Source organism: Leishmania mexicana, chromosome 8 (genome assembly GCF_000234665.1).
Source record: "Leishmania mexicana MHOM/GT/2001/U1103 complete genome, chromosome 8".
Classification (NCBI taxonomy): domain Eukaryota; phylum Euglenozoa; class Kinetoplastea; order Trypanosomatida; family Trypanosomatidae; genus Leishmania; species Leishmania mexicana.
Window position 1 is genome coordinate 1218134 of NC_018312.1, and position 27246 is coordinate 1245379.

The window sequence follows — 27246 nt, forward strand, 5'->3', positions numbered from 1 at the left end:
ATGTTTGAGCTTATTGTGAGCTTCTCGCCACAGCCGCCCCGCGCCATGATTGCGGCTGGTCCAGGCGCGCGATGCGCCACGGAGCGACGTTATTGCGTGGGCTCAAACAACACTCTTAGTTTCACGGTAGAGCGCGTTCCTGCTCGTTGCGCGCGTGAGCGAGGTGTCTGCCTCGCACCGGCAACTGGAGTACGGGAGGTGATGGTGGTAACGTGTCGTGCTGCCGGTCGCAAGGATGGCGCACAGGCTGCGCTGGAGGTGGGCATGTGGTGGGTCGACCGCTGTCTCAGCGCGGGCGTGCAGCAAGCCGCTGGAGGGACGGCGGTGCTGTTCTGCTGTATGAAGATTGTGGACATAGCAGTAGAGCGTCTAACGCTCTACTCAAGCGAGGACTCGCCGCTCTCTGGATCATCGGCTATCGGGCGTATGCGCATGCCTCGGCATTTCTTCGGGCTGCAGCTGTTTCGCCTCGGCGAACTGCGCCATGTGCAGCTTTCCCCGTCAGTGCGCCGGCTAGTCGTCGAGGTTGACGTCCGATCGTGCCTGCGTTGGCCCCAGTCGGAGGTGAACAACTTCCTAGCCAGTTTGCAGTCCCCGCTGCGTGCGGTTCGTGTAGCAACGTGCTCCGTATCTCCCGTGAAGCTCCTGAACAAGTTTCACGCATCCCTACGTGTTCTCTACTTGTTCCGTCGAACAACCACTGTCCGAGATCCCACCGACACTCGAGTGCCTGTCAACATAGAGGACGAAGAGTACGAGGAAGAAGAGAGCACCAGCCCATCTCTGACGCCTGCCATGGATGCGCCAGCCACGGCTCAACAGGCGAACCAGCTCACTGCGGCGCAGTTTACATCGACCAACTCGACCGCTGTCACCGGGGCACGCGGCCGGCGGACAAAGCGCCTGCGCCTCTCCCCTGCCGCTGCAGCTGCACCGGTGCTTGAGGAGCTCCACGTGACGAGCTCGGCCCGGCGCTCGCTGCCCCGCTGGGTGGAGAAGTGCACGCGCCTGAAGCACATCACACTGCGCAATTGCACCTACAACCGAGTGGACTCGCTCCGTTTTGCCCGAAAGCTCACAAGTGTCTTGCTCGATGGGTGCGCGAATTTTGTTGGATTCGACTGTTTGTGTGGCTTCCCGGAGCTGCGGTCGGTGACTGTGAAGAACTGCGGTCTTTTGCGAGACCTCTCGTGGCTGTCGTGGCTGAGGGGTTCGCTGTGCTACCTGTGCATTTACCACTTGTTGCCGGCGTCGGTCACCACGTTTGCGTCCGCCTCCTGTCTCGGGATGGGTCTGAGTGGGCTCGAGGAGCTCAATCTCTCCATGCCGAGCCTGCACGCACTGCGGCCGTTTGTGGCGCACTCCTCCGCCACACTGCGTGAGTTGACGCTCTTCACGTGCATGAGCTTGAGCGGCTTTTCAGACCTTCCCGCGCTGCCTGCCTTGGAGAAGGTGGTGATCACCGGCAACTGTCACATGCAGAACTTTTTGTGGCTGTCGAGATCGCCCCGTGTTGTCGAGGTGCGTGCGACGCAGTGCTCGCAGCTGATGTCCTTGACAGGACTCGATGCGCTCCATCAGCTGCGCGTACTCGACGTCAATGGGTGCCAACGTATTCGCACCATCGCCCCGCTCGCTGAGTGCGTTTCGCTGACGTACCTGGACGTGTCGCACTGCGGTCTGCTGACAAGAGTATCAGTGCTCGAAAAGCTTCCCTATCTCCAGTGCGTGCTGATGCGCAACTGCACGTCGCTGGTTAAGGACTTTGGGTGGATTGTGGGCTGTCCGAAACTGGTGGAGCTCATGGTACCTGGACCGGCGTGGGTCGAGGCGGCGAGGGGTGTGCTACATCGCCTTTGCCGCCGTAATGTAGTTCTTCGCTGATGCGAGCCAAGAGAATGCCGTAGGACGTGTGGCGCCGGATCAGAAGACGAAGAGCAACTGTGATGGTTCTTTATCTTCACCCTTCTGCCTCCTGGTCACCTTCCCAAGAAGGTGACAGTTGGTGGTGGTGGTGTGTGTGTGTGTGGGCGGGGGGGGGGGTGCAGCCGCACCAGCTGCGAGTGAATGAATAAGAGCGGTGGATTTTCGGGGACATTCTGGGCCCTCCCCCTCCCCCTTCCCGCTTTCGTTGTCATTGCTTCCGTCCTCGCTCCTTCCACCGCTACCTCACCGCCGCACTCCTCTGTTGTCCACCACGAGCGCGCCTGCGTTCGGATTTCATTGCTCATCTTCCTCGCTCTCCCTCCTCTAGAAGTACATCGCACAGATGACGCGAGCAGAACACACCCTCTCCCCTCCCATTTGCACATTGACTGTGCTGTGCACTTCGTGTTTTCCGCACTGCAGCGGATGATGTTGCCGCCATCGCTGTCGTTCGCCCGTGTCGTGGTCTCTTGCCGCCCTCTCTGCCCCTTACTTCCCTGCCTTGTTTGCCGTCTTCCCTTCTTTCGATGGAGCTGCGCATCACCATCACATTCCTTCGCGTCACCTTTTGTTCGTTGTTCTCCTGGCACACGCACTTGCGGATCTGTGTGTGTGTGTAGTGTGCATGCACGTGTTCTCACCTCCCGCCTGCGTTGGCCCCTCCTCTCCCCCTGTTTTCTCGTGTCATTCCCCCCCCCACCCTCCTCCTACCTTCCACCACCGCCACTACCACCCACACACACACCGCCTTCTCACCCCATGTTCCTTCTCTGGCCCATCAGTGCCCTCTATCTGTTTCTTAAACCTTGCTTACTGGCCTGTGTGTCTGCGCGCGCTACGCTACCGTTCTTCTCCCTCTTTCTCCCCCTCCCTCGCCACATCAGTGCGTAAGTCGTGAGGAAGATCCTCACGAGTGCGTGGCGCATATGCGCCCGAGAGCTTGTCATTCTTCCCCTCTCTTCTCCGCTTGTTGATGTCGGGCTCCATCGCTGTACCGAACACTTGCTATGCGTCTCTTGTGTCCCTACGTGTGTCTGTGCGTATTTCTGTGTCTGTGTGTGTGTGTGTCCGACACAATCTCTCCCTCTTGAGCGCTTTGTTGGTGCTTGCGCTTGTCTGCGCCGCGCACCCGCATACCCGACCCTACACACGCACACAGACACACACCAGCTGTGAGAGCCGGCTCCAGCTTTCTCTCTCGTTCTCCTCGTTCGTGCCTGTTTCATTGTCTTCGCTCCCCTACCACCACCACCCTCATTTTGTTTCCGCCTGTACGTGTGTCATGCTCGTCTAACTGTACCCGGAGGAGGGGGGTGCCCACTTCCCTCCACTGCCCACATCCCTTAGCGTTCTTCCTCTCCTCGGCGATATACATCACATACATTCATGCACTCCCCTTCCCTCCGGATAGCCTCACGAGGTGCTGTGTGTGCACGTGCGTCACTCCAGCAAAGTGGACCTCCTCAACGTCCCTCGCGCCTCGCTCACTCTCTCTCCTCTTCTCCAGCCGCCGCCTTCCCCCCCCCTCCCAATCCTGCGCCTTCATTGCGCCGACCTCAAACAATGAGGGTGCTTCTGTGCCGAGGTGAAAAGAGGGGGGAGGGCAGAGGGCGCAGGGAATACGCGTTGATGGCATGCGCGTCTATGCGCTTCCGTGTATGGGCATATCTCGGCCTGGCGGCCCCGGGTCGGCGCGAGGTGGCGGCGGCTGAGTAGCCACACAAAGGCCGAGAGGGGGCGTAGAACGCCGGATGACGATGGACGGGCGAAGGGGTAGGGCTTGTGTGGGTGTGGGTGGCGACGGAGGGCGGTACTCTTCTCTCTATTTTGTTCGGCTTCTTCGTGGTTCGAAGCTACGGAGGAGAAAGAGTGAGGTAGTTATTCAGTAAGGGGGGAGGGGAGAGAGGCATGCGGGGCGATCGATGGGAGCAGGAGCACGGCGTGAAGCCGCTTGTTCTCCGTCTCTGTCTTTTGTGGCCGCCCCATTTCTCTCTCTTCCTCTCCAGAGCCACACATCACAGCTGCGGTCTGTCAACCTCTCTTGTCATTCTCCTTTATTCCTCGTTGTCCCCTGAACAGCACACACGCATAGAGCCCACAGTCGATCTCTTCTTCCTTATTTATCTACGAGAGTTTCTCGTGCCTCGGCTGGTTATGCGGCTGTCTTTGCTCCTACCTTTGCAGCTAACTGCGGCGCACGTGAAGGGAGAACGTGCTACACTCGCGCGCGTACTGTGCATGATGAAATGGTGTAGTACGCGCGTGCACATGTCTTTCTCGCTGAATATAGATGTTTTTGCGGGCGTCGTCTTGCCGGCGGCGCCTCATTTCCCTCCCCCCCCACAGCCCCGCGAGTGTCCTTAGCTGCCTCCTTTATTCGTTTTGTACTTCTCTATGCTGGTTGTTGCCCGCATTATATATATATATATCTAACGCTTTTCTTGATCACATCTCCCTGCCGCCGCTCAACCCCCTCCCCTCCTCCCACACCACCACCACCCAAACCCCTCTCTTCGCCTGTCTTGCTTTGCTGCTGCTCGCGCCCCGCTTCCCACGCTGGGTGTGTGCGTGTCTATGTCTGTCTGTCTGCTGGTGTCGGTGGTGTTTCGGAAACGGCCACCCTTCTTTTCCTCCTCTTTCCCGTCGTTTGTCCTTTGGCCTCCTCACCTCCTGACGATGCGGGGGCCACCTCCGTGCGTCGTCTCATACAGGGTCCAGTGCCACCACCCCCAGGCTGTGCGGCAGCCGAGCAGCCGGCAGAGCCTGCCCTCCGGGTTCGACTGCGGACTCTTGGCGTCCGCGGACATACCTAGGGCGGGCGCTGTGCTGGAGGGACTTGCGGCCTTGCTCAGCTGTGTATCAGCTCACCATGAATCGTGCCAACAAGTCAGGAAAGGAAGACATCCCCTGCGTCTAACCGGGTCTGCACTGATGAGGCGCAGATGTCGGAGGCACGACGAGGACAGCCTCGAGTTGCACCATTGAGCCCTCCAGATCCCCATGTGGAAAGTCACCACACCACATTGTGGGATGCCGCGGCCTTAAGCGAGTGAGAGGGCGAAGCAGGGCACACAGGCAAAATCTGCAGGGTCTCAGAAGACACTGACCTGAGTCTGGTCAAAACCCTCCGTGAGCTCGCCCGGCATGCACCTGGTTCCCCCCAGTTACCCGCACGACAGAGACGCCACTGCCTCTGTCCTCAAGCAGCACCCTGGAGGCCGCCAGATGCATGGCCCGGCCTCGACGGCAGGGGAGGGTTCGTCATATAGGAGCCGGATGTAGCAATGGCGCAGCAGAGAGGGCCAGGCGCGTTGTGGTTTTGTGTGTGTGTGCCACGCGTTTAATTTCCTGCAACGTACTTTGTGGTGGTGGAATGGACACGCTGGAGAGGACATACATTGTCCGCTCCTCTCAGCATCTGTGTGCCGCACACACACACACACATACAAGGAAAGGCACATGTGCCTACATGCCACAGGCATGTTTCATGCTGTTTGTCAGCGTTCTCTTTCTATTTTGATTTGCTTGCGTGGGAGACCTCGAATCGTGCGTCGATGTCCGTGCGGGTGTGCGCGCGCTCATCCATGCAGTGTGGCGTCGCCGGTCTCATTTCTTTTTTTTTTCACCGTGACCTCTTTCTCATTCCTGATTTGTAACCTCTCTTTATTAGCTGATCACGGCATCGGCGCGTCTCTAAGAAAGGAGTGTGGTGGTGGTGGTGGGGAGGGGTCGTCAATGTGTTCGGGTGCGCACGCTCTACTTCAGCGTATTTTTTCCGCCTCTCTCTCTGGCATTGATCTGCCCCCCCCCCCTCCCCTTCCCTTCCCTTCTCTTCCGGTTTTCGCCCTGTGATCTTGTTGATTTCATATTGCGCGTATTTTTCTTTTTGTTTTGTCCGTGAGCCTCGCTGCCCGTCTCTGTTCTCTCTCCCTCGTTTCCCTCTGCCTCCGGCGGTGCGTCTGTGTGCTGGCGCAACTTCTTCTCACCCCTTCAAGGCCTGTGTTGATGGCCATCCTCTTCCCGCCCCCTCTCCCACGCACACACGACCACAGCATCCTTCTTCCTCCTTTTTCATCCTCACGATACGCTCCACGACAAGCGCCGCCTCCGCCTTCGCGTTCTGTCTCCGTGCTCCCCCCCCCGCTGTGGCTTGCGTAGCAAGAGCACAAGCGATAGATGGTGACCGACAGACAAGAGCAACACATCAAGCCTTTTTTGTACACCCGTCAAGTGCACCTGCCCACGCATGCATCATCAGCCGCAGCTTCAGGTGATCAGAGAGAGTGAGGTGCTAATGCCGGCGCAGGTGCGCTTCTGTGGGTGGGTGGGTGCTTAAGGCTTGCGATATCCATGCCACACATCTTTTTTCGTTGGTCTCTCTTTCCTCACCCCCTCCCCTCCCCTCTCCTCCCGCCCTCCTCTCTCTGGCCCTCCGTTGTGATACTCATGCACGGCAATGGGTACGTGTGTCTGTGGGGTCCCGAAACTCTTCTCGCGCTCCGTCGGGCACCCGTTACGTCGCTCGCTCTCTCTCTGTGCGTATGGTCTCCTGCATTGTTTTGTCTCTGTCTTCGTCTTCCCTCTCCCTCTGGGGTTGTATCGGATGCCCGTGCGAATGTGTCACCGCACGCGAGATGAAGGATGTGGTGCGTTGTCGCTTGACTCGCGTCTTGCCGCGATGGTCGTGTGCCGTCGTTTGTTGTTCCGTTCTCTGTTCTTCTTTTCGAAGGTGGAATGCCTGTATGCATGTGTGTGTGTGTGCGTGTGGACGCAGCTGCCGTGTACACAGACACAGCTGTCATTCTCCATCACCATCAACACCGTGGCGCATGTGGAGACACCCCGCACTTCTCCCGTTTTTGTGTCGGCGCCATCGACGCCATTCCATGAATGGCTGCCACAGGCGGCTGGGTACCACGCGCTTTGCAGCACCGTCACTCAAGCGACGGAAGTAGACAGAGGGAATTGCAAACGGCGACTCGGTCGGTCATCGCTCACCTGATACAGATGCATGAACAACGAATTTAGCGCACCAGAACAACGGTGATGCGGTGCGTGCGTTCCACCCAAAGAGGGGGAATCAAGGATGCAACGAAGAGCGATACAGCGGGGGGAGTGTGCGAGTCAATATGGATAACGACCTGTCTCACGGACGCCGGCACCTATCTGATCTGCGCTCACTCCTCTGCATGTTACCTGCCCACCTTCCGCCCTTCCTCCTCCCCCCAAGACCGACGAGGTCGTCCTGCACGCTCCTCTCTTTCTCTATGTCTGACACTGGATGCCGTGCTGTGCTCACTTCGTTCTCTGCTCCTCCTGTTGTGTCTCTCTCGTTGTATCTCTCACGCGCCCACGCTGCGTCTCCGCCCTCGCTTCTGCTCCCTGTCGTCGCACGTTGCGCGGCGCGTTTCTTGTTCGCCTTTTCGTCAGCTTCGCACACTCTCTCACACGTGCGTTACTCGTCACCTCCCACTTCCGTTTCTGGTCCTCGTCGTCTCGGCCCTCTCCGCCTCTGTCGCCTCACCGCCGACGCATTTTCGCAGCTGCCACGGCGGCCTGACAAGGTCTCCTGCCCGCGTGGTCCCCATCGTGTGCTGGATCTCACCAGAAGCAAAGACGGATTGTGCGGGTCTGCGCGTGCATGCGGTGTGTGTACCAGTGCCCCCCCCCTCTCTGCAGGCTACACGCCCACGTTACGCACCGCGACACAACCCGAGAGCGCAGGATTTGCGTGTCGGCGCCATAGTAGAATGAGCTGGGCGACAAGATAGTAGTCGTCGCCCACTGTTGCTTTCTCTTTCTCTCTTCCCTCATCTTTTCCCTCGTGCGGCTCGTTGTCCGTCAGCTGCACGTCGTTGGTAGGTAGGCAGGCACTTCGGTCGTCGTGCCATTCTTTTCGTGCTGGTCGACGTGTGTACTTGAGGTCGTGCAAGACAGCGCTGTCGCTCCTCTCGTCGTGAGTGTTTGCTGCAGCGGCTGAACTACGCCGCCCTCCTCACCCCCCCCCTCCGCGTTCGAGTGCGCAGGGGCATCTCTCTGCATCTGTCTCACGCTGTCGCCTTGCTGCACACGTGGCGCATTCAGCAACCATGCCGAAAAGCGCGATGTCCGTGCCGGGGTTCTTCCCGTATTTCGGGTACATGCTTAAGGATGTCGGCAGCCGCCTCTCTATGATCTCGCATTACATGCGGACGAAGCGCCACCCTTACCCGATGATGCGGCACCAGAACATCCGCGCCTACCGCGGCATGTTGCCCTGGACACAGGACGCCTGCTTCATTGCGCCGAGCGCGTTTGTTGTGGGCAACGTGGTGCTCGGCCACGACACGGTCATCTTCTACCACTCGGTGCTGCGCAACTACCACACGAAAGACGCCACCATCCTCGGCGATCACACGGTCGTCATGGACCGCGCGACGCTGATGGGGCAGATCCGCGTCGGGCAGGGCACGTACATCGGTGCTGGCGCCACCCTAGACTGCTGTGAGGTGCACGACAACGTGTACATCGGCCCTGGAGCCTCCATCGCGCTCGGCGCCGTCGTCGAGAACAGCGGGATTGTTGCCGCCGGCTCGGCGGTGCCAAAGGATGCGCGGGTGTACGCAGGGGAGCTGTGGGCGGGCAATCCTGCGCAGAAGATCGCAGATGTCAGCCCGGCCCAGTCAAGCGAGGTGCAGCACATCGTGCATGACCAGATCCAGGTGGGCAAGGCGCATCTCAAGGCGATCCGCGACCACATCGAACACACGAAGGAGCTCGACGTGAACTGGCTGAAGGAGGCTGTTGCGATGATGGAGGCGCAGCAGCAGCAGATGTCGATCAAGCTGCCGATGGATGTCCCGCTGGAGGCGCGGCGGTTCCTGCAGCCGCGTGTGCACATGCGCCGCCCAGAGATGCACATGCGCATGTCCTACCCGGTCAACCGCACCGCGCCGTGGATGCCAAAGTCTGGTGACCAGACCGCGAACGTGTAAGGGGGAAGCGGCGCAGCAGGGTGCTGGCTGTGTGCATGCGTGTTTCAATGACACCTGGGCGTTCGTGCGGAAGGGGGACTTCTCAGTTGGTTCTCTTTCGCTGTGTCTCTGCCTGTGCAAGCGGGTGCCTGCGCAGTACCTGAACGGTGTGCTTCTTTTTCTCCTCCTGGTCTCGCTATCGCTACTGAAAGTTGCTCGAGTCGGCAGTCGAGGACGGGTACAAAGTCGCGGGTCGGACGTCTCTCCATCCCTCCCGCCAGGGAAACGGCGGGCTGCGGCACGGCCGCACATGCGTCGAAAGCGGAGAACAAAAAGCAGCACAAAACCATCCGCGCCTCATGTCATCAGTGGTGTACAAGAGAAGAAGGGGTGAGGAAAACCCAAGAAGGCGGCGGCGGTGGTGGCGGTGGTGTTGCGCGTACGATGCAACTGGAGATGGCACGCGTACTCTCCGCTGCACCTCCTCCTCGGTGTCTGATAAAGAGCAGGTGCAGTGCGGGACTGCCTTTGCGCGACCGAGAGGCATCCCTCTTGGACTTTACGTGGCGCCAGAGTGCCTTCTTGCTCCCTCTCTCTCTGCCCCCTCCGTGCCTGTGCGCCTCTGCCTATTGGATGCGTGCTCTACCCTTGCCTCACCAGCCGGATGACCGCCTGTCCATTCGCCTCTCTCCCCCTCGCAAACCCCCTCGATCGTACGCGACATGGTTATCATCATCTCCACGTGCGTCGCGTTTTTCGTTATGGTATCGGTGTGTGGTCACCACAAGCACAGCCGGTGTGTGGCCGATGCATCTGTCTTCACCCCCTCCCTCCCCCTCTCCCCTTCTAGCCCCCCGATCCACGCGCCCGCCGTCCTCTCCTTCAGTCGACCGCATTAGATGGGGCGTGTTCTCGCATTGTAGTCTGCCGCTCCCGTCTGCGCGCCGCCATCTCTTGCCAGCTTCGACTCGCCCGGTCGCTTCGCGGGTCGTCCCTCGACTGTCTTCCTCTACTTCATCACGGTCACCAGCAGCGGCCCTTTGTTTCTTACGCGCATCGTGTGCCTTTCGCTTCCGCGCTCTTCCCGAGTGCGTCGTCGTGAGCGCCAATGCGTGGTCTCATCCTGTTTGAGGCCGCAGCGCTACTTCTCTGTTGGGTGGTTCTTCTGATCCTGACGGAGGGCCCCGCCACCACCATGCTGCTGCACGACCTCGTCGCGTGGGCGCAGCGCGTGCTGGGGAAGTCAATGGTGCACAGCGCGACGCTGATGCCGGACCGCACTCTTGACAACGCCCTGCCCGAGGAGCTGCTGTCGCTCTTCTGGATGCGCCGTGCCATGGCGCAGCCGTACCGCAGCTGGTACCTGCACAACTCGGAGGCCTACAGCGGCGTGCCAGCGACCATGCGCCTGCCAAAGGATGTCGTCGCCGAAGGGCAGATCTTGTACCCCTTCCATGTACTGTACCTGTACGCGTGTGGGGTGTGGCTGCAGTGGATGCAGCCTGAACTCGCCATGAGACTCCTCACGCCGCGTGAACAGCCGCGCCTGACGCACAGCGACGCCGCTGAGCTGCGGAGCACACTTGCGTGGGTCAGCGTAGGCTGTGTCGTCCTCGTCGGCGCGCCGGGAGCATGGTTTTTCGCTGGCACCCTCTCGCACTTGCTGCGCCGCGCGGTTTGCGATCGGGAGTGTGCGTCTCGTCTGCACCTGCCAGCTGATGTCTGCACCACCGCAGCGGCGTCTGCAGTTTTGGCGGCGCCACCGGCGAATGCGGCAACGGCGTCGTCCAGGTCGCCGGATGAGACAATCATCGGCAGGGAGAAGGAACTGGCTGGGGTAGCGACGCGTGAGACGGGAGACGTGGCCGCCTTCCTGGGCTCCCTCATCATTGTTCTCATGGGTATTCTGCCACTCCTCGTGGTGGAGGTGTGCACGATGCAGCCGTGGTGCCTGTGCGGCTCGCTGCTCGTGTGGGCGCTTTTTTTTGCCCTCCAGAATGAGCTGCAGCTCCACGTCGGTGAGGCGCAGACGACAGACGCCTCCTTCGACATGAGCACGCCGATCGTCGTCGGGAACGGTGTAGAGTTCTGTGCGCTAAAGCAGGAGCCGAGCGTCTGTCCTCTAATCGCGCTCTCCGTGACAGTCACCGTGATGTCGCTCGCCATGCCCTCGTGCCTCTTCGCGACACTGCTCTTCTTTCTCTGGAGCCTCTCTGCATGCTGGCAGCGCGGCTACCGCCGCGTCCTCGTGAAGCTGAAGCTGCCGAGTGGAACGAGGAATCCGTCGGTGGGCAAGGATGGCTACGTGCGCATGGGCTACTCGTGCTACAGGGACACGCTCTGGATGAACAGGTGCTTCTGCTGCGCCACGCTGTTTGCTGTGTGCCTTGTGCTGGCCGTTACGACACCGTGGTGGCTGCACCAGCAGCCCGTCCTGACATTCATGGACCTCTTCGCGAGCCCGCTAAAGCCATCGTCCAGTGTGGCCACGAAGGGCGAAGCAGCTGAGCGTGCGATCGGCCCGGCAAACTTGTCCTTCACGGGTGGGCACGAGATGCACGCCTGCTGCCTCGTTGGCCCCTACTCGTACTACAACTGCGCGCGGCCGACGCCGAATATGTGGCGGCTGACCGAGTGGCTTGGGTTTCCGTGGACTTCCATGGCCAAGGCCCTCACTGGCATCTTCACGGTGAACCAGAGCTACATCAACGAGGAGAGTCCGCTGTGGCTGAACTACATCATGCTTGTCCTTCTAACCCTCGCGAATGCGGGCAGTATTGTCGTGCTCACGTTCTACCGGGTCCGTAAGCCGCCGCTATCCTTTGAGACACCGGTGGTGTACGCAGCGCAGCGGGCGGCACAGCGGGCAGAGCATCAGTCGTACTGGGCCGCCAAGCGGGCGGGCCGCCGCGACGGAGCACGCCCACCAGCTCCGCCGGCACTGCAGCCCAAGCTGGAGTCCGCCTCCGCAGCGCAGGGCAGCGATGGCGGAGCGCGGCAGCGAGCCAAGGTGGTGACCTGCCTTTCGCGGGAAGAGTACGTGGTGAAGCAGGTGGTGCTGTTGTGCTGGATGCTTTCCGCTTCCACCATCTCGGGCACAGTGCTGTTTCTGCGCAACGCACCTAGCAGCTGTGTGCTGGTCTTTACCTCCGGCTCGCTGCTGGCGGCGGTTTCTGTGGTGATCGGCGTTCTGCGCTGTGAGCGGCCGCTCGCCTTTCACCCCGTTCCCCAGCGGACTGCGATAGCCGTCAGTGATGCGTGGAAGATGAAGGGAGACGGAGCTACCGCCGCGGCAGACGGATCGAAACCGCAGGACGCGGACAGCGTTGCTGCGCCGGAAGGCGGACAGGGTCATGACGCCTCAGCGGCCATGCCGCAGGACGGCGACGACGCGCGACCGCCCGCTGCCTCACGGTGGTGCACGACGGCGGTTGCACCGAGTCTGGCACATGCTGCCGATGTGCCGTGTCTCTACCTTGTCTTCACAGCATCGGTGCTCAGTATTGGTGCGCTGACGTGGGCGACAGTGCCGATGCTGCTGCGCCACGGCATTCTTCTCCTGTTGTGCTGCTGCACATCTGTATCACTAGTGCCGCTGCGAACGTGGACCCCGGTGGACATCACGTGCAACATCTTCGCGAGGCTCGGCGCAGTGAGCTGTGTTGGGCTGGGGCTCCTGCTGGCCGCGCAGGCGGTCCCGCAGTGGTCCGTGTCAGCTGTGGCGTGTCGGCTCGTACGCTTTACGGACAAGATGGGCGACGTGTACACACACACCGGCGACAACGTCCTGCGTGCGCTCATCTACCAATGCATTGCCTCCTGCTTCTTGTACGCCTGCTGCGCTGTTCACGCGACGCTGCGCGTGGTTCGGTTGGCGCTCGAGCCGGAGGAGGTGCACCTGGTGCCCATCGAGGAAGAACTTCGCCTCTTTCAAACCAGTGGCAATGCCGCTGCCTCTGTCACAGGACATGCGAAGAGGCAACAGTAGGTCGCGACGGCGTGTTTTGGGGATGTGCACCCGACGCGGCGCCACAGCAACGTCGCATCTTTCGATCTACTGTCGTTGCCCACTCCACGCACATGGTCTCATGGCCGTTTTCGACTCCTCCACGGCGCGACGCGCATGGTGTGCAGATTCGCTGGTTGCACTTCTGCTCCCGTGATGGCACCGGGCTTGATGTACCGCTGAACACCTCGCACGCACACAGACATGCAGCTTCAGGAGGGAGGAGGACGATGAGCAGGGGGGACGGGACGCGCTGATGTGTCCTGTAGTAACCCCTTACGCTCTGTGTCTCCACTTGGTAGTGGGGTAGGGTGGGAGGGAGGGGCACGGCGTTGCATGTGCGCACATCGCCATCCCACCCTGCCCCCACGCGCAGTGACAGAGAGACGGATACACAAGCACTCATGCATCCCTTCCCTGTCTCTCAGCAGTCCCGCCTTGCGTTTATTGGGTGCCTCACGCCTGATTTCGACCACAGTGGCTTTGCTTCGCTTGACACGGGAGTGTTCATTGCGTGTATCGTTTCCCTTCTCTTGCTCTCGCATCTGCGTGCGCGTGCAGGCCCGTTGAGTGCCCAAGGCTGCGCGTGCTGACGCTCGCCCCCGTTGAACAAGCTGTCACCCCGCGTACAGGCGCGCGCAAAGCAGTGCCACACGGGCAACACTTCTATTCTTGTCTATGTGTATTTAGGTGTGTATGGCGCTTGTATCAGCGCAGCTGCATGCGGGCTTGTGGGTGAGCCGATGCACGTGCTTCTCGCTCTCGCTCGCACCTCCCTAAGCCCCGACCGTGGTGGTGGTGGTGCGAGTGAGGTCCAACCACCGGGCCACTTAAGATGGCAGGTGTCTCGGTAGTGAGAGGCGCACCTGCCACGCACACATCCACATCCGTCCCACCCACCCCGCCGCGCACCCCCCGCGTCATTGCCGGCCGCAGCCTCACTTCTGCCCGTATTTGAACCCCCTCCTCCTTCCTCGCCTCACGCCCCCCCCTTGCTCCCAGAGTAACGAACACAGCCTTTTGGGTTCTCTTTTCCTGCATTGCTTCTTCCGTTCTTCAGGGTACTTCACACGCACACGCAACACTCGCCCACGGTCGCTCTCCATCCCATCTGCCGCGTCTCCCTTCCACCACTCCCTCTCCCGTCTTCCCTCTCTGAGGTGCGCATATACAGCTCTCACTGCGGCACACACACACACACCCACACAAGCACGCGCCTGTGCCTTCCTTTCCGATCACCGCTCTCTCCTCGACTCCGACTGCTCCCTCGTCCGCTGCTTCACTCGTTTCTGTGCATTTTTTTCCCTCCCCTCCGCTTCCCATCATCAGCGCTCCTGTGTGCCTGCCTCTCGCGCGTTCTGCCATCGGCCCAGCACCGAGCGACGTTGCTTGCCCATCTCCTCGGCCCCCTCCCCCTCTCCCCACGGAACCGTTATCTCCCCACGTACACTGCCACACACACACACACATACACAGAGAGGGAGAGGGAGAGGGAGACCTGGACAACATGTCGCACGTGTCGACCTTTGCCGCGGGCGAGCTGCCCATCCGCGTCCTCTCTTTCAACCTCTGGGGCATCTTTAATTCGAAGATGCGCGAGGCACGCATGAAGGCCTTCGCCACGAAGATTGAGCACTACGATGTCATCTTGCTACAGGAGCAGTTCTCCGCCGAGGACTTCGACCTCATCTTCCAGCACGCCTCACCGGTGGTGCAGCGGACGTACACCTTTCGTCGGTTCTGCAGCTCCTTCTACGGCTCCGGCTGCGCCGTCATCTCACGCTACCCCATTTGCCAGGCCTTTTTCCACACCTTCCCCCTCCAGGGCTGCCCGGAGATGGTCCTTCACGGCGACTTCTTTGCGAACAAGGGAGCGGCCATGGTGCGGGTGATGGTGCCGGTGACGATGGAGGATGGCAGCGCCGCTAAGGCACAGGTGACCCTCTATACCACTCACCTTGTCGCCGTATACGAAAAGGTTAGCCAGCTGTCCTCGTGGAAGCGCGAACGGTACCTCCCCTTCCGCATCTCGCAGGCGATCTCGTTCGCGGATTTCATCGTAAGCACCTCGCGTCCGACCGACCGCATCATCATCGGCGGCGACTTCAACTGCTCTCAGCGCTCGCTCGAGGTGCAGATGATGCTGATCCTGCTCAAGCGGTGCGGGTACAACATGCACTCCGTCTTGCCCCCGCCGCGGGCGCTGCGGGATGCAGCGACGGTGGGGCAGGAGTGCGACGATGTGCAGCGCTTCTTCACCTATTCGGACCGCAACGCCTTCAACTCGATGAAGACGTCGTACTTTAAGCTGCTCAAGCTGGAGGCGGACATCCCCTCGCAGATTGATCACATTTTCTTCTCTCGTCCAGCCTTCGCGCTGCGCCAGTTTGCCGACTGCCCGGACGTCGCCGAGGGCTACCCGTGCGCCTTGCGAGACGCGCCGAACGGGCTCGTCGTCTTTACCAAAAGTGAGGTTTACGTTCCGCCGCACTCAACGTGGTACGGGTCCCTGTGGCACCAGCTGCTCACCGCCAAGCGCATGCCACGCGGCGCCAATGCGACTGGGCAACTAGCGAAGTCGGGGAGCAAGACCGCGTTGTCAACGGAAGAACAGAGTGCGGACGACGCAGCCCACTACTACCCCATATCGGACCACTTTGGCGTGGCAGCGTTGCTCGGCATGCGTGTGGAAACGGTGGGCTCTAGCGCTGAGACAGGCGACGCGGCCGCGTTGGCGCTCACCTCTGACGAGGCGCGGGCTGTCCAGACGGTGGTGGACTTCTTGGAGGACTACGTGTGCAAGCTCCGCTCCCAGGCCAAGACAACGCGCTACATGGCGGTGTTGTCAGTGCTGTTGGTGGCGGCGAACATCTGGGTCCTTCGGCAACTGAGCGCGAAGGAGGAGGTTCGCTCAGCGGCGGTACTGGAGCACCTATACGACATGGCAGCCGCCACCACCCGCGATACGGCAAAGGTGGTGCAGCAGGACAAGGGGCTCGAGTCCATAAAGCATGGCTTTAACGTGGCGAAGGACTGGGTGAGTAACCAGGCGCACCTGACGCTGCGCATCGTGAACAAAGTCACTGGAGCAGGCATCGACGCCTGCGACACACCAGAGGGGTCCAAGCAGCCTGCCGCTAACGTGGCCGATCCGTCAGAACCGGTGCCGAGGACCGTCCCCGCGTCCACCGCCGCTAGGACTGCCAAGAGGGCCACCACCACACCGGAGGGCGATGCTGCCGCTTTTGCTGCTGTGCGTCCAGACTTCCGTGCCATCGCGGAGGCGCTGACGGTGCGTCCATTGTATGCCTCCACGTGGGTCTCCTCCGCGTTCAACATGACCGCCGCCGTTGTGGGCACTGTGTCCTTCGCGATTGGCGTGTTCCAGCGCGCTGGTAACGCCAATATCCTCGAAGAACAAGTGCATCAGCTGAAGAAGTTGTAGTGTGCACTGTGCGTGTGCCCCCTGGCCAAGTCGAACAACTGGCGGCGGGTCTTTGCGAGCGTCACTTCCTCACTGAAGCGGCGGCCGGTACATGTTCGTTGGCCTCCCTTTCAGTGCTGTACGTAGCGCATGTGCGTCGCGGATCGCTGCTGTCACCTTGCCTGGACATGGACCCCACACTTTCTTTCATTGTTTCTTGTATTGTACCCGCGTGCTTGCGTACCGGTATGCCCTCTCTCGTGTGTCTGCAATTCTGATCGATGCTGCTGCTGTAGCGGTGGATGGGCAGCCACTGACCGATGTCGTGCGCTGCGTGTGTTCTGATCAACATGGCTTCCTGTACGTGCGAGGACGCGGGTGCATTCCGTCCCGTCCGCCTTCGCCTTTTGCTTGTGCTTTTTTCGCTTTCATGCTTTGCCCTCTCTGTTCGTGTGTGTGTGTGTGTATGTGGAGAGGGGGAGGGTGGAGATGCGACATGGATGTACCGACTCCTCTACGGCTGCCTCGCCGGACGCGATGGGGCTCGTGAGATGGTCGGGGTTGAGTAGACCCCTAACGCTTGCGCTTTGGCAGAAAGCGGACACGCGGATGTGAGAAAACGTCTCTACGGGCAACTTGTTGCTGCTGATGTGCTTCTCTTCGCATCTTGCTTGCTTGGCTCACGATCCCCCCTCTGTCGTTCCTGCGTGCACGATACGGGCCTCTTTTTCACCTCGTACCTCTTCTTCGCCACGCGGGCTTGCCGGCCTGCCTGCCGAGGTGTTTTGGCAGTGTCGCTCACTCCGCTGGTGCCGTTCGTGTTGGCTTCCGGCCGTGGAAGAGTGTCTTGCCAGGGTGCCACTGGAGCGGTCATCGGTTCTAGAGGAGCACAGTGGTGATTGCGGCCATAGTGTGACTGGAGTGGGGGTAAGGCGACGAAGGAGGTCCGTGCGCCTGTGTGGGTCACGGGACACTGAGGAACACAGCAAGAGAGGGGCTGTGAAACGGGCAATGGCAAGGAAGTGGCGACGCGAGAGACGAGAGGCGCGACAGCACGGCGATGGGAAGCGCTCGACAGCCACGGAAGCCACCCACCCACCGCGCCACCACCGTCCACCTCTTCCATCAAAAAAAACGAAACAGGCAAGAACGAATCGAAGGGGTGCTGCAACTTGAAGAACTAGTGATACCCGCGCAATCTGTCGGTGTGCAGATGAGGATGGCAACTCTGCCGTCACACGCACACACCTCACCCCTTTTCTGCGGGCTGAGAAAGCGTGGCCAGCAGAGACTCTCACTCACCGTCACTCCACTCGGCATGGGTCGCGCTACCGCTCTCCTGTTCGTTGCGGCGCTCAGGCACGGTACATATACGCAGAAGGAGCGACGCAGCCGTGCCCATGGTCGTGTAAGTCCGTCGCTGCGAGTGACTACCCTTCCCTTCTCTCATCTACACGCTGCACCTTGCTGCTGCGCTGCTCCTCGTCTCCCTTAAGACCCCCATATACATTTGACTCGCTCGTGAAATCGGGCAAGAGGCAGCACGCCGCCGCCCACCCACCCACCCCGCACGTACCGGTGCTCGGCATGCATACCTTCGCAGTATCGAAGCAGCCTGTGAGTACCGCTCTGCCCGCGCCACGACTCAAGACGCCCGCTCACTCGCTCTCCCCGGCGTCGTGCACATGCGCGCTTCTCTTTTGTTGAGATCGTTTACGGTAGACAGACGCTTCCTTCCCCATCTGCCAGTGTGGATGCTCCTTGCCTTTGGAGCCTTCCTCTTCTGAACTTGCTGATGCCTCCGCGACGTCGGCGGCTGCACGCGTGCGCAGGACTTGCACGCTGCAGCGGCCGCGGACAGCATCCGCGGCCGATGGCAACACGCACCATCTACCACCACCTGAACATCCACCATGCAAGCTGTGCTGCGACGAGCAGGAGCCACAGAGAGCCTGCCATCGTAGCAGAGGAGCCATTGCACGCAAAAGACGTCCACACGGACGCTGGAGAGGGACGAAGCGGCTATGACAGTGGCGAGGGTGCAGCGGAGGAGGTGGTTGTGTGTGCCGCACCGCCGGCGGCGCCACAGCTCGCAAGCGCGGTCATAGGAGGTCGAGGAGATGGCGAGGCAGTGCACACGTTAAGGCGGTACCTACGCCCATACGAGGAGGAAGGCGACGGTGCTGTGCTCGCGAAAGTCACTGCAGCTGCTGCGGACGCCTCTGCGACTGCTTTGCTTCTAGCAAGGCAGCCGGACGGCACGGTGGCGCCACCTCCAAGGCACACGTGCACAAATCCAGCGAAGCTCTACACCGAAGTCTGGCATTGGAGTGGCGACGTAGAAGAGGCGCGGCCACACACAAGCGTGGATGATCGACGGGCCGGCGATGACCGCACAGCGACAGCAGAGCACCGAAGAGTTGAACGCACCCCAGAGTACGCCCGTGGTACCCGTAGTCGTTATCGTCTCCCCGCGCACAAGCGATTCAGGTGCGACGTGGCACCGACACTTGTATCTTGCGCTGCTGCTACGCACGATTTTGAAGGGAGCTGCGATGCCACCTTGGGAGAAAGGAGATGCGTTGCCGTAGCAGTGCTTCATCGTCCGCCGGACTCAAGTGCACTGGAGGACGCGCGCACTGTATCACCACTTCTCTTACCGTCCTCTCCTGCCTCCGCAAATCGTAGCGAGATACGCGCTCCAATGTCCTCAACTTGGGCGGCAGCGTGCTGTCGCAGACGTGACAGTGGTGACGAGGACGACGCTTTGCTTTTGTGCTCCACCACCCCCACTTCCACCGCGGAGATCGACAGCGATGGTTGCCCAGAGAATGGCTACGGTACCCTGGTACAAGGAGTGCTTGCAGAGTGTGAGGCGCGCTCTGCAGGTTCCGGAAGCGGTCGGTCGCTGGCAATACCAAGGCATCTCGCGGTTCAGGAGAGTAGCGCTGGCGAGGTTCTGCGAGACGGTCCGCTCACCGCTGAACCACCAAGTAGCGAGCAAATCACAGCCGCACCCACGAACCGCGGCAGCGGCAAGATCGCCCGCCTCATAAACTTTTACCTAGAGCCCCGCTACCGCCAACACGCGCAGCAGATGGCACTGCGTGATCTTCCGCTGTCGACATCGACGACAGTGTCATTGTGCTCGAGCACATCCTCCAGCGCGTTTCTCCAGCTGTTCACAGCATCTCCTCCTTCGTGCCCTGTGGCTTGCGAGGTGAAGTGCGACGCAGCGTCGCGTACACACGACGACGAGACGGGCGCGAGGCCGGCGATTTGGTCTATCATCATGAAGTACTATGCCGCCCATCATGAGTGGCAACTGCCTCCACATGCGCCTCTTTAATGGGTGGATATCTCGTTCGGGGAGCGGACTGAGGCGGACGCGCAGCGACGCCTGTGCTCACAGAGACACCGCTCGCCGCTCTCCTTTCTTTTTTTTACCCTTGCTCTACTCTGGGTTGATTCCTGCTGCTGCTACTGCTGCTGTCCCTCACGCGAAAGTGAAACTCGTGTGCACGAATAGTGGGGGGGGGACGGAAGATATCACGGGCACAGGGATAGTGGTTGTGGGGAAAGGGGGAAATGAGTGCCGAGCCCGCTAAATGTGAGCATGACGTGCTCCTCCTCGCCCCGTGTCGCCCCGGAAGAGAGAGACGCCGCTCCCGTGAGGGGGGTGTGAGGGAGGGAAGGAGAGTGATTCGTGCCGCTGAAGCGCTTCCACGGCGACTTGTATGCGTGATGGCAACACGGAGTACTACCTCCGCCGTTGTCCCTCTTCCCTTGATGCGCTCGCTGCGCGCCTCGTGTCCACTCGCCTCTGTACGCACCTCCCAACACTTGTTCATCACCCCGTTTGCTTTCTTTTCCTGACTTGTCCTCCTCCTCCTGTGGTGCGCCAAGAACGCCCACACGCCCACAAAGTAACGAGTAGCGTAGGATGAGCGACGGCTGTATCGGCTCTGTCGTAGAGGTGCACATTGGGCACGTTGTCATCCCTCGTGCCAGCGCAGCCGCCGCAACCGAAGCGGCGGGGGTGGTCCCCTCAGCCCGGCCGACCCACAAGAAAGCGCGCACTGAAGCTGTGGCAACGCTGAGCAGCGCTTCGGCGCCGGCGGATGTTGTGATCGCTAACGCGTGGTCGGAAGAGCATATCGCCGACGCTCTTCGACGCTACGGTGTCGCTGCGCTAGCAGCGGCTGCATGTGAAGCGGCGGCGGGGAGCGCTTCGTCCCCCTCCACCGCTGCTGCTGCCGCGGCTGTTCTCAAGGCTGTGAACGATGCTGCCAGCAGCTGGGTGACTGGGTGGCCAGCGGTGCGTTTCTCTCCGACGCCTGCAGCCGCCATGGCTAATAGCGATGGTGAGGCAACGACGTCCACCATGCCCGGCTGGTCGACAGTCAGCTTCTCCTTCGTACCTGGGGCTCTCGATTCAACTGCCTCCGCTACCGCGGAGGGAGCCCACGCCGGCGTCAGCAAGGCAACCTTCCCAGACGCTGCGTCAGCCGTGGACGCCGTGACTCTGCGTGTCTTGGCTGCGATCTCTCTTCCCCGTTGCCTCTGCGTGCCCCACCGAGGCATCGCGACTGCAGTCACAACTGGAAGCTGCGGCGGGTGCGTATCTGCTGTGCTCACAGAGTCCATCCAAATCCGTGCCGCCACGCCGACACCTCCGACTGCGCCGTCTTCTGTGCAGCACTCACCTGCGTTCAGGTCGGCGGCGTCCCCATGCACGGATGGCACGCTGCCGGCAGAGCTGCGGGCGAGACCTATCTTTGTTGTTGGGGCCGGCGGCATCGGCTGTGAAGTTCTCAAGGTTCTCGTGCTGAGCGGCTTCACGCAGATTCACCTCATCGACCTCGACACAATCGACGCGACGAACCTCAATCGACAGTTTCTCTTCCAGGTGGCAGATGTCGGGAACTCAAAGGCGGACACGGCCCGCCGCGCCGTGCTGGACTGGTTCGCAGCAGCCGGTGACCCGGCACCTGAGCACGTCAGTGCTCGCCGTGGCCATTGTACGCCGCCGTGCGTTGTTGCGTACCACGACAACGTCAAAGCGGATCACTACGACGACGCCTTTTACCGCCAGTTCGCTGTGGTACTGAGCGCGCTCGACAACGTGTCGGCACGACAGCATGTGAACCGCATGTGCATGCGCAACAGCATCCCCCTCATCGAGAGCGGCACGATGGGGTACAATGGGCAGGTGCAGCCCATCCTCAAGAACGTGTACGAGTGCTACGACTGCCGGCCAAAGCCGCCCGAGACGAAGACGTTTGCCGTGTGCACCATTCACGCGCGCCCGACGACGATGGTGCACTGCGTGCACTACGCGAAGGAGCTGTACGAAGTTCTCTTTGGCAGCGACTCGTCGGACATGGATGGCAAGGGCGCGAGCGCCATCTCGGATGCTGGTGCCGCGACCGAGGCCGGCAGCGGCTCTGCCAAGTCTTTGGAAGGGGATAAGCAGCAGCATGGCGCAACAGCACCGAGTGATGGAGGCGAGCTGTCGTACCTGCGCGCCATGGTGTCCGACTGGCGTCGCCAACTTCCTGAGGCGTCGTCTACGTTAGGCCACAATGATGGCGGTGACTGTAGTGGCCGTGAAGGCAGCCGTACTTCGTCCGCTGCTGCCCTCGCTATCGACTTGCTGCGGCTGCTCTTCGTGACCAAAGTCGAGGAGCTCCTGTCTTTGAAGACGTCCTGGCCAACGAAGCCGCCGGAGCCTCTGAGTCGACGCGATGTCGATCGCGTTGCGGCGGCGCACATGTCCACGAATGCCACCGGGGCATCACCGGCCCCGCTATCGGGGGATCATGTGCTGTCGGTGCAGGACTGCATGGAACTGTTCGTCCGATCTGTGGCGCAGTGCCTTGCCCGTCCAGGCGGGCTGGCCTTCCGGAAGGAGGACGACGCAGCGGCTTCTTTTGTCAGCGCCACCGCAAACATGCGCGCGCACGTGTTCCACATCGCGGAGCAGTCGCTCGAGGACGTGCGGAGCATTGCCGGCTCCATTATTCCAGCTATCGCCACGACGAACGCGACCATCGCCGGGGCCGTGGTGCACGAGTTGATCTCGCTGCTGCGCCACAGCATCTCCCAGCCCGCGAGCACGAGTGCTGCTCAGCCGGCACCACCGTCGCAGACAGAGGTGACAGGAGTATCAGCCCCTGCGTCCATGCAGACATCGCCACGCGCGCACGTTGTGTACTCCCGCAAGGTGCCACAGGTGCGCCGCCGCCGAGTGCCGTTGTCGCCAGGCCAGCGACACACTAGCCCCGCTCTCTTCATGGAATACGCCGGTGACGACGCATCATCGGCGAATAGGAGTGCCTCGGCGTCTGCTGCCCACTGTGTACCGCTGCAGGCGGCGCTGGCGTTGGTAGGCACGGAGCACCGCACCGCATATCCTCCCCGTATGTACGGCGCCGCAGAAGGGGGCGGCAAGGCGGGACGAAGTGTAGCTGTGATGGACCACTACCTCGTGCACAGTACCGTGCCGAACGCACCGAACCGCCTGCACTGCCGCGTCTGCCAAGACGTACATCCAGAAGTCTGCGTTACTCTTGACCTGCGCTCTGCAACGCTCGGCCAGCTTGTCCACGTTGTCCTCGAGAGTGCATTGAAGTTGGAGGCTCCGTCAGTCAGCTATGGTCCCACCGTGCTGTACGAGGATGAGGACTACGAAGAGCTCGCTGACCACGTCCTCGCGGACGTGCTGCAGCTTCCACCCACCGAGCCAGGGCGGGTCGCCCACCAACGTCAGAGGTATACTCTCACCGCTGACGCGCTCAACAAGGACGTACCATGGAGTGTAGTGCTGACGCATGACGACAGGGGGGCGGCGGCACCGGCGCCGTCACCGTCAACCGTGCTCTTCCAGATCTCGGGACTAGAGGAGGCAGAGGCGGCCGAGGAGAGAGCCTTGTCCCGTCTCGCGGCACAGCAAGCACAGCAACAGCCGCCTGGTGAGGAGGACGAGGAAGGATTCCTCGGCACTCCGCCAGGAACGACAGGCCTCGCTTCTTCAGCAGCGGCCACGACTGCACCAGTGGCGGTGGAGTTCATTGTATCAGATGACGACGAGGTGCTGGACTAGCCGCGTGTGCTTGCGTCTGGAGCACGTGGACCGCGGTGACGACTTGCCATGAATCACAGGTGTACACGCGCGGCGGCACGAGAGTACAAGGAGGCAACGCTCTCTCTCTCTGCAGTGCTGGAGGCGTGCATTGCTTCATCCGTGTTCTGCATGTGTGTCTCACGGCACCACTGCGCCGCCCTCCACCCACTTATCGTAAGCCGGTGAGCGAACTTGCGCGCGACTGTTGATTTGTGCGTCCTCTGGCTGCTGCGGCAGCTTCGCGCATACACAGGCAACGCGCATCACCTTGTACGGCTTCTCTCCGAAACCAACCAAGGAAGCCTCCCATCACCTTCACGTCGTCGTCCTCCGGTACCTTCCCCACACACACACGCAGGCACACCTCTGAACAGAACGGCACTTGCTCATCACCGTCACCGCCAGCATGGACCTTGTCCTTTACCTGTGCGCTCCTGCCTCGCCATCCCCTACCCCCACCCCCGTCGCTGACAGCGTCCATGCGCTGGCACACACGCACGTATACGTATAGACATGTGTGGTTGTTCTGGTAAGTGACGGCTCTCGGGCAACGCATGCTGACCACTCACCCGGTCCGCTCGCTCACCTGCCCTCTTCCCACGCCTGTCTCGGGGCACACTCGACCTGCTCTCATACCGTGTGTTGTGTGCGTGCGTGCGTGTGTATACGTGTCCCTTCTCATCCATTGTTGCACGTCCCCCTCCTCCTCCTCATCCCCCTCGGCACATAGCGGTGGGACGAGGTCGCGGTGTGTGTGTGTGTGGGGAGGGGGAGGAGGGGGTGCACGGCCGTGCCATCTTCTACTCGTCCAGTGCAAGCGAGATGTTCATGCTGCCTGCCAGTGTTGTTTCTAGTAGCCGTGCACTTTGAGCAGTGCCCCCACCCACACCCTCAGTGACGTCATGGACGGCCCCCTTCTCGCCTTCTGTCTCGCGTTATTTCTAGTGTCCGTGTCCTCAGAGTAGGCCCCGCACCGATTCGGCGCCGTTCATGTCTGCACCCGGCGAGCGAGGAGGCGGGAGGGACGGGTGGCCCCCGCACACTCTCTCGTGAGTGCACACAGGCGCAGGCATATACGCGGATCTGTGCTCTTGCATAGAACAGACGCGCTCTGCTCCTGCCGGTGTGCGCCCCCTCTCCGCGCACGCGGCACGACCACAAACGCGCACCGGCCCGTTGTCGGATGGGCTGGGGCAACTTTCCTGGCTCGCTTCATGGCCTCCGTGTCACTCTCCCGTCCCTCCACCTCCACCACCTCCTCTCATCTCTCCTCCTCTCACGCCGGCGAAGGAAAGAGTGTCTTCCACGGCAGCGTGATCGGGGAGCTGGGAGTGGTATTGGTACGTTGCGTGGAGCCGCAGTCGCCGTCGCGTCTGCGAGTCTCTCTGGCACATCTCATACGTCTCCGCCCTTACTCCCTCTCTTCCACTCCGCTAACCCTCTCTCAAATCTGGCCATCGCTCACACGCCTACACGCACAAGAGGAGACGTCGAGCAACTGCCGCCGGCGCGGCGCCTCAGTGCAATGACTTTTCGGTTTAGCCGAGCAGCGCGTTATGGCGCAGCGGCTGCAGGCTTCATGGGAGCCGGCACGGCTGCTATTCTGCTGCCGCCAAGGGAGACGATCCCGCCGGTGCTGCTGCCGTCGCGGGTCCTGTTCGAAGGCATCGGCCGTGTCGGGCGGTGCGTTTACGCGGGTGGGCAGATTTACTGCGACTACGCCTTCCACGTGACGCAGGAGGACCGGCAGGAGCTGTGGAACGAGGTGCACCGGCGGTGCGCGGAGCGGCTGGTCGATCTGGCAGAGAAAAACGGTGGGCTGTACGTGAAGGCGGGGCAGATCTTTGCAAACATGAGTCACATCTTGCCCTACCAGTACTGCCAAGTGATGGCGGTGCTGCAGGATGCGGTGGTTAAGCGGCCCTACGCGGAAGTTGTAGCGGTCCTGGAGAAGGACTTGGGGCGTCCACTCACCGAAGTGTTTTCGTACATCGACCCGACCCCGCTGGCAGCCGCGTCGCTGGCGCAGGTGCACCGTGGCCGTCTGCGCGACGAGGACACGGAGGTGGCGATCAAGGTGCAGTACATCGACATTGCCCACCGGTTCAACGGGGACATGTGCACCATCTCTCTGATGTTTGCCGCAGCCAGCTACTTCTTCCCTGGCTACGACTTTGGACAGATTATCGCGAAGCTGAACGACACCGTCGCGGCGGAGCTTGACTTCCGGATTGAGGGCCGCAACAGTGACCGGGCCGCGGCGGATCTGCGATCCTGCGGATGGGGCGAGCGCGTCGTGTGCCCACGCATCTTCTGGAACTACGCCAGCAGGCGCGTGCTCGTGTCGCAGTTCATTCCAGATGCGGTGAAGATATCGGACCGCGCAGGCATCGCGTCGATGGGACTCAACGTGAAGGAGGTGGCGACGACGTTCTTCGACGTCATCGCCTTCCAAATCTTTCGCACCGGGTTCTTCCACGGAGACCCACACGCTGGCAACGTCCTCGTGCACAAGCTGCCGAACGGGAAGCCACAGGTAGTCTTGCTGGACTTTGGCCTCTGTGCGGAGCTCAGTGCGGCGCAACGCCGCGAGATCAGCGACATCTGGACGGCGTCCACCACCCACGACACTCCCAAGATCACCGAGATTGCGCACCGTTACAACTGCGACGACTACGAGCTGTTCGCCTCCTGCTTCCTGCAGCACCCGTATGAGTACTTCGCGAACAGCACCAGCGGCCGGCTCAATAGCCCGAACGCGCTAGAGAAGATGCGGGAAACCGTGAAGCATCGCATGGCGGATCTGAACGACATCGTAGCAGCACTGCCGAAGGAGTATGCCCTCGTGCTGCGCAGCATCATGGCTACCAAAGCCATCAACCGCGAGCTCGGCGAGGCGGCGAACCGGCCGATGTGCATGCTGCGCTACTCCCTCAAGACCTCTCACGAGGACCTGCCAAAGATCCAGTTCATGGTATTGATGGTCAAGGCGTGGTTTTCGGAGTGGTACGCGTCGCTCTTGCTGCGGTTCACGCTCTGGCGACACCCGGAGCTATCTGAGGTGTTGGAGAGCTCGCTGCAGCTGAGCGGCTAGAAAATGCTGGGAGAAAACGTGTGTGACGGCCCTGTGGGGTGTGCGATCGACGAGAAGGGCTCTACGCGGGTGTGCCTGTCTGTGTATGCGTCTGTGTGTGTTCGTGTGGGAGTGGTAGTGAGGTACCGGAGGAGTTGAGTGGGGAGGAGTCTGTGCTGGGGACAAGAACCCACGTTGGGAGTCAAACGTACGTCGGGTCGTTCTCCGTTCATGTTCAACCGCGAGCCCTCACCCTCCCCTCCCAACCCCCTCACTGCACTCCGTCTCTGGGTTCACCTTGCGGTCTGGGGCTCACTCGCGTATTCACGGTGTTGTGCGTGCGCGCACAGCGGCCACACCGGCAGAGAGGACCTGCGGCATCCCTTCTTCCATCCTGTGGTCCTCTGCCTTGGTGTCTCACTCTGTGACTGTTCATACGCGCCTGCCGCTTCCGCTTGCAGTGAGGCAACGCCCCTCACGGAATTTTAGCTCGAATCGAAGGCGAGCGTCATGTGCGCTGGTCTCGCCACGCTCAAGCATCGGCCGCGCACGTGCAAGTAGATGTGGACATGCCCATGTACGTGCTTCGTGATGTATCGCGTACTTGTCGCGCCCCGCGACGGTCACGTCCACAGAAGCGCCCCCTGCGTACGGCTGTAGGCATTCCTCCCCCCCTCCCCACCACCACCACCACCCTTACCCTGCTCTCCGGACTTACCTGCCCTCATGTGTGCGTTA

The 27246-nt window shown here is 61.2% G+C and overlaps 7 protein-coding genes across 7 annotated transcripts; all 7 read left to right on the forward strand.

Annotated features, from left to right (window-relative positions):
• Positions 1-1884, forward strand: LMXM_08_0170 (hypothetical protein, unknown function; the record flags this gene model as incomplete). The annotated part of the gene is made up of 1 exon (XM_003872531.1): positions 1-1884. One exon carries the CDS (start codon positions 1-3, stop codon positions 1882-1884), a length of 1884 nt encoding a protein of 627 aa, XP_003872580.1.
• A 6131-nt stretch (positions 1885-8015) lies between these two features.
• Positions 8016-8900, forward strand: LMXM_08_0180 (conserved hypothetical protein; the record flags this gene model as incomplete). Its single annotated transcript, XM_003872532.1, has 1 exon — positions 8016-8900. One exon carries the CDS (start codon positions 8016-8018, stop codon positions 8898-8900), a length of 885 nt encoding a protein of 294 aa, XP_003872581.1.
• A 1087-nt stretch (positions 8901-9987) lies between these two features.
• On the forward strand, positions 9988-12867 carry LMXM_08_0190 (hypothetical protein, unknown function; the record flags this gene model as incomplete). The annotated part of the gene is made up of 1 exon (XM_003872533.1): positions 9988-12867. One exon carries the CDS (start codon positions 9988-9990, stop codon positions 12865-12867), a length of 2880 nt encoding a protein of 959 aa, XP_003872582.1.
• A 1525-nt stretch (positions 12868-14392) lies between these two features.
• On the forward strand, positions 14393-16330 carry LMXM_08_0200 (conserved hypothetical protein; the record flags this gene model as incomplete). The annotated part of the gene is made up of 1 exon (XM_003872534.1): positions 14393-16330. One exon carries the CDS (start codon positions 14393-14395, stop codon positions 16328-16330), a length of 1938 nt encoding a protein of 645 aa, XP_003872583.1.
• Positions 16331-18104: 1774 nt separating this feature from the next.
• On the forward strand, positions 18105-19658 carry LMXM_08_0210 (hypothetical protein, unknown function; the record flags this gene model as incomplete). The annotated part of the gene is made up of 1 exon (XM_003872535.1): positions 18105-19658. One exon carries the CDS (start codon positions 18105-18107, stop codon positions 19656-19658), a length of 1554 nt encoding a protein of 517 aa, XP_003872584.1.
• A 594-nt stretch (positions 19659-20252) lies between these two features.
• Positions 20253-23414, forward strand: LMXM_08_0220 (ubiquitin-activating enzyme-like protein; the record flags this gene model as incomplete). Its single annotated transcript, XM_003872536.1, has 1 exon — positions 20253-23414. One exon carries the CDS (start codon positions 20253-20255, stop codon positions 23412-23414), a length of 3162 nt encoding a protein of 1053 aa, XP_003872585.1.
• A 1546-nt stretch (positions 23415-24960) lies between these two features.
• On the forward strand, positions 24961-26529 carry LMXM_08_0230 (conserved hypothetical protein; the record flags this gene model as incomplete). Its single annotated transcript, XM_003872537.1, has 1 exon — positions 24961-26529. One exon carries the CDS (start codon positions 24961-24963, stop codon positions 26527-26529), a length of 1569 nt encoding a protein of 522 aa, XP_003872586.1.
• Positions 26530-27246: the final 717 nt, after the last annotated feature.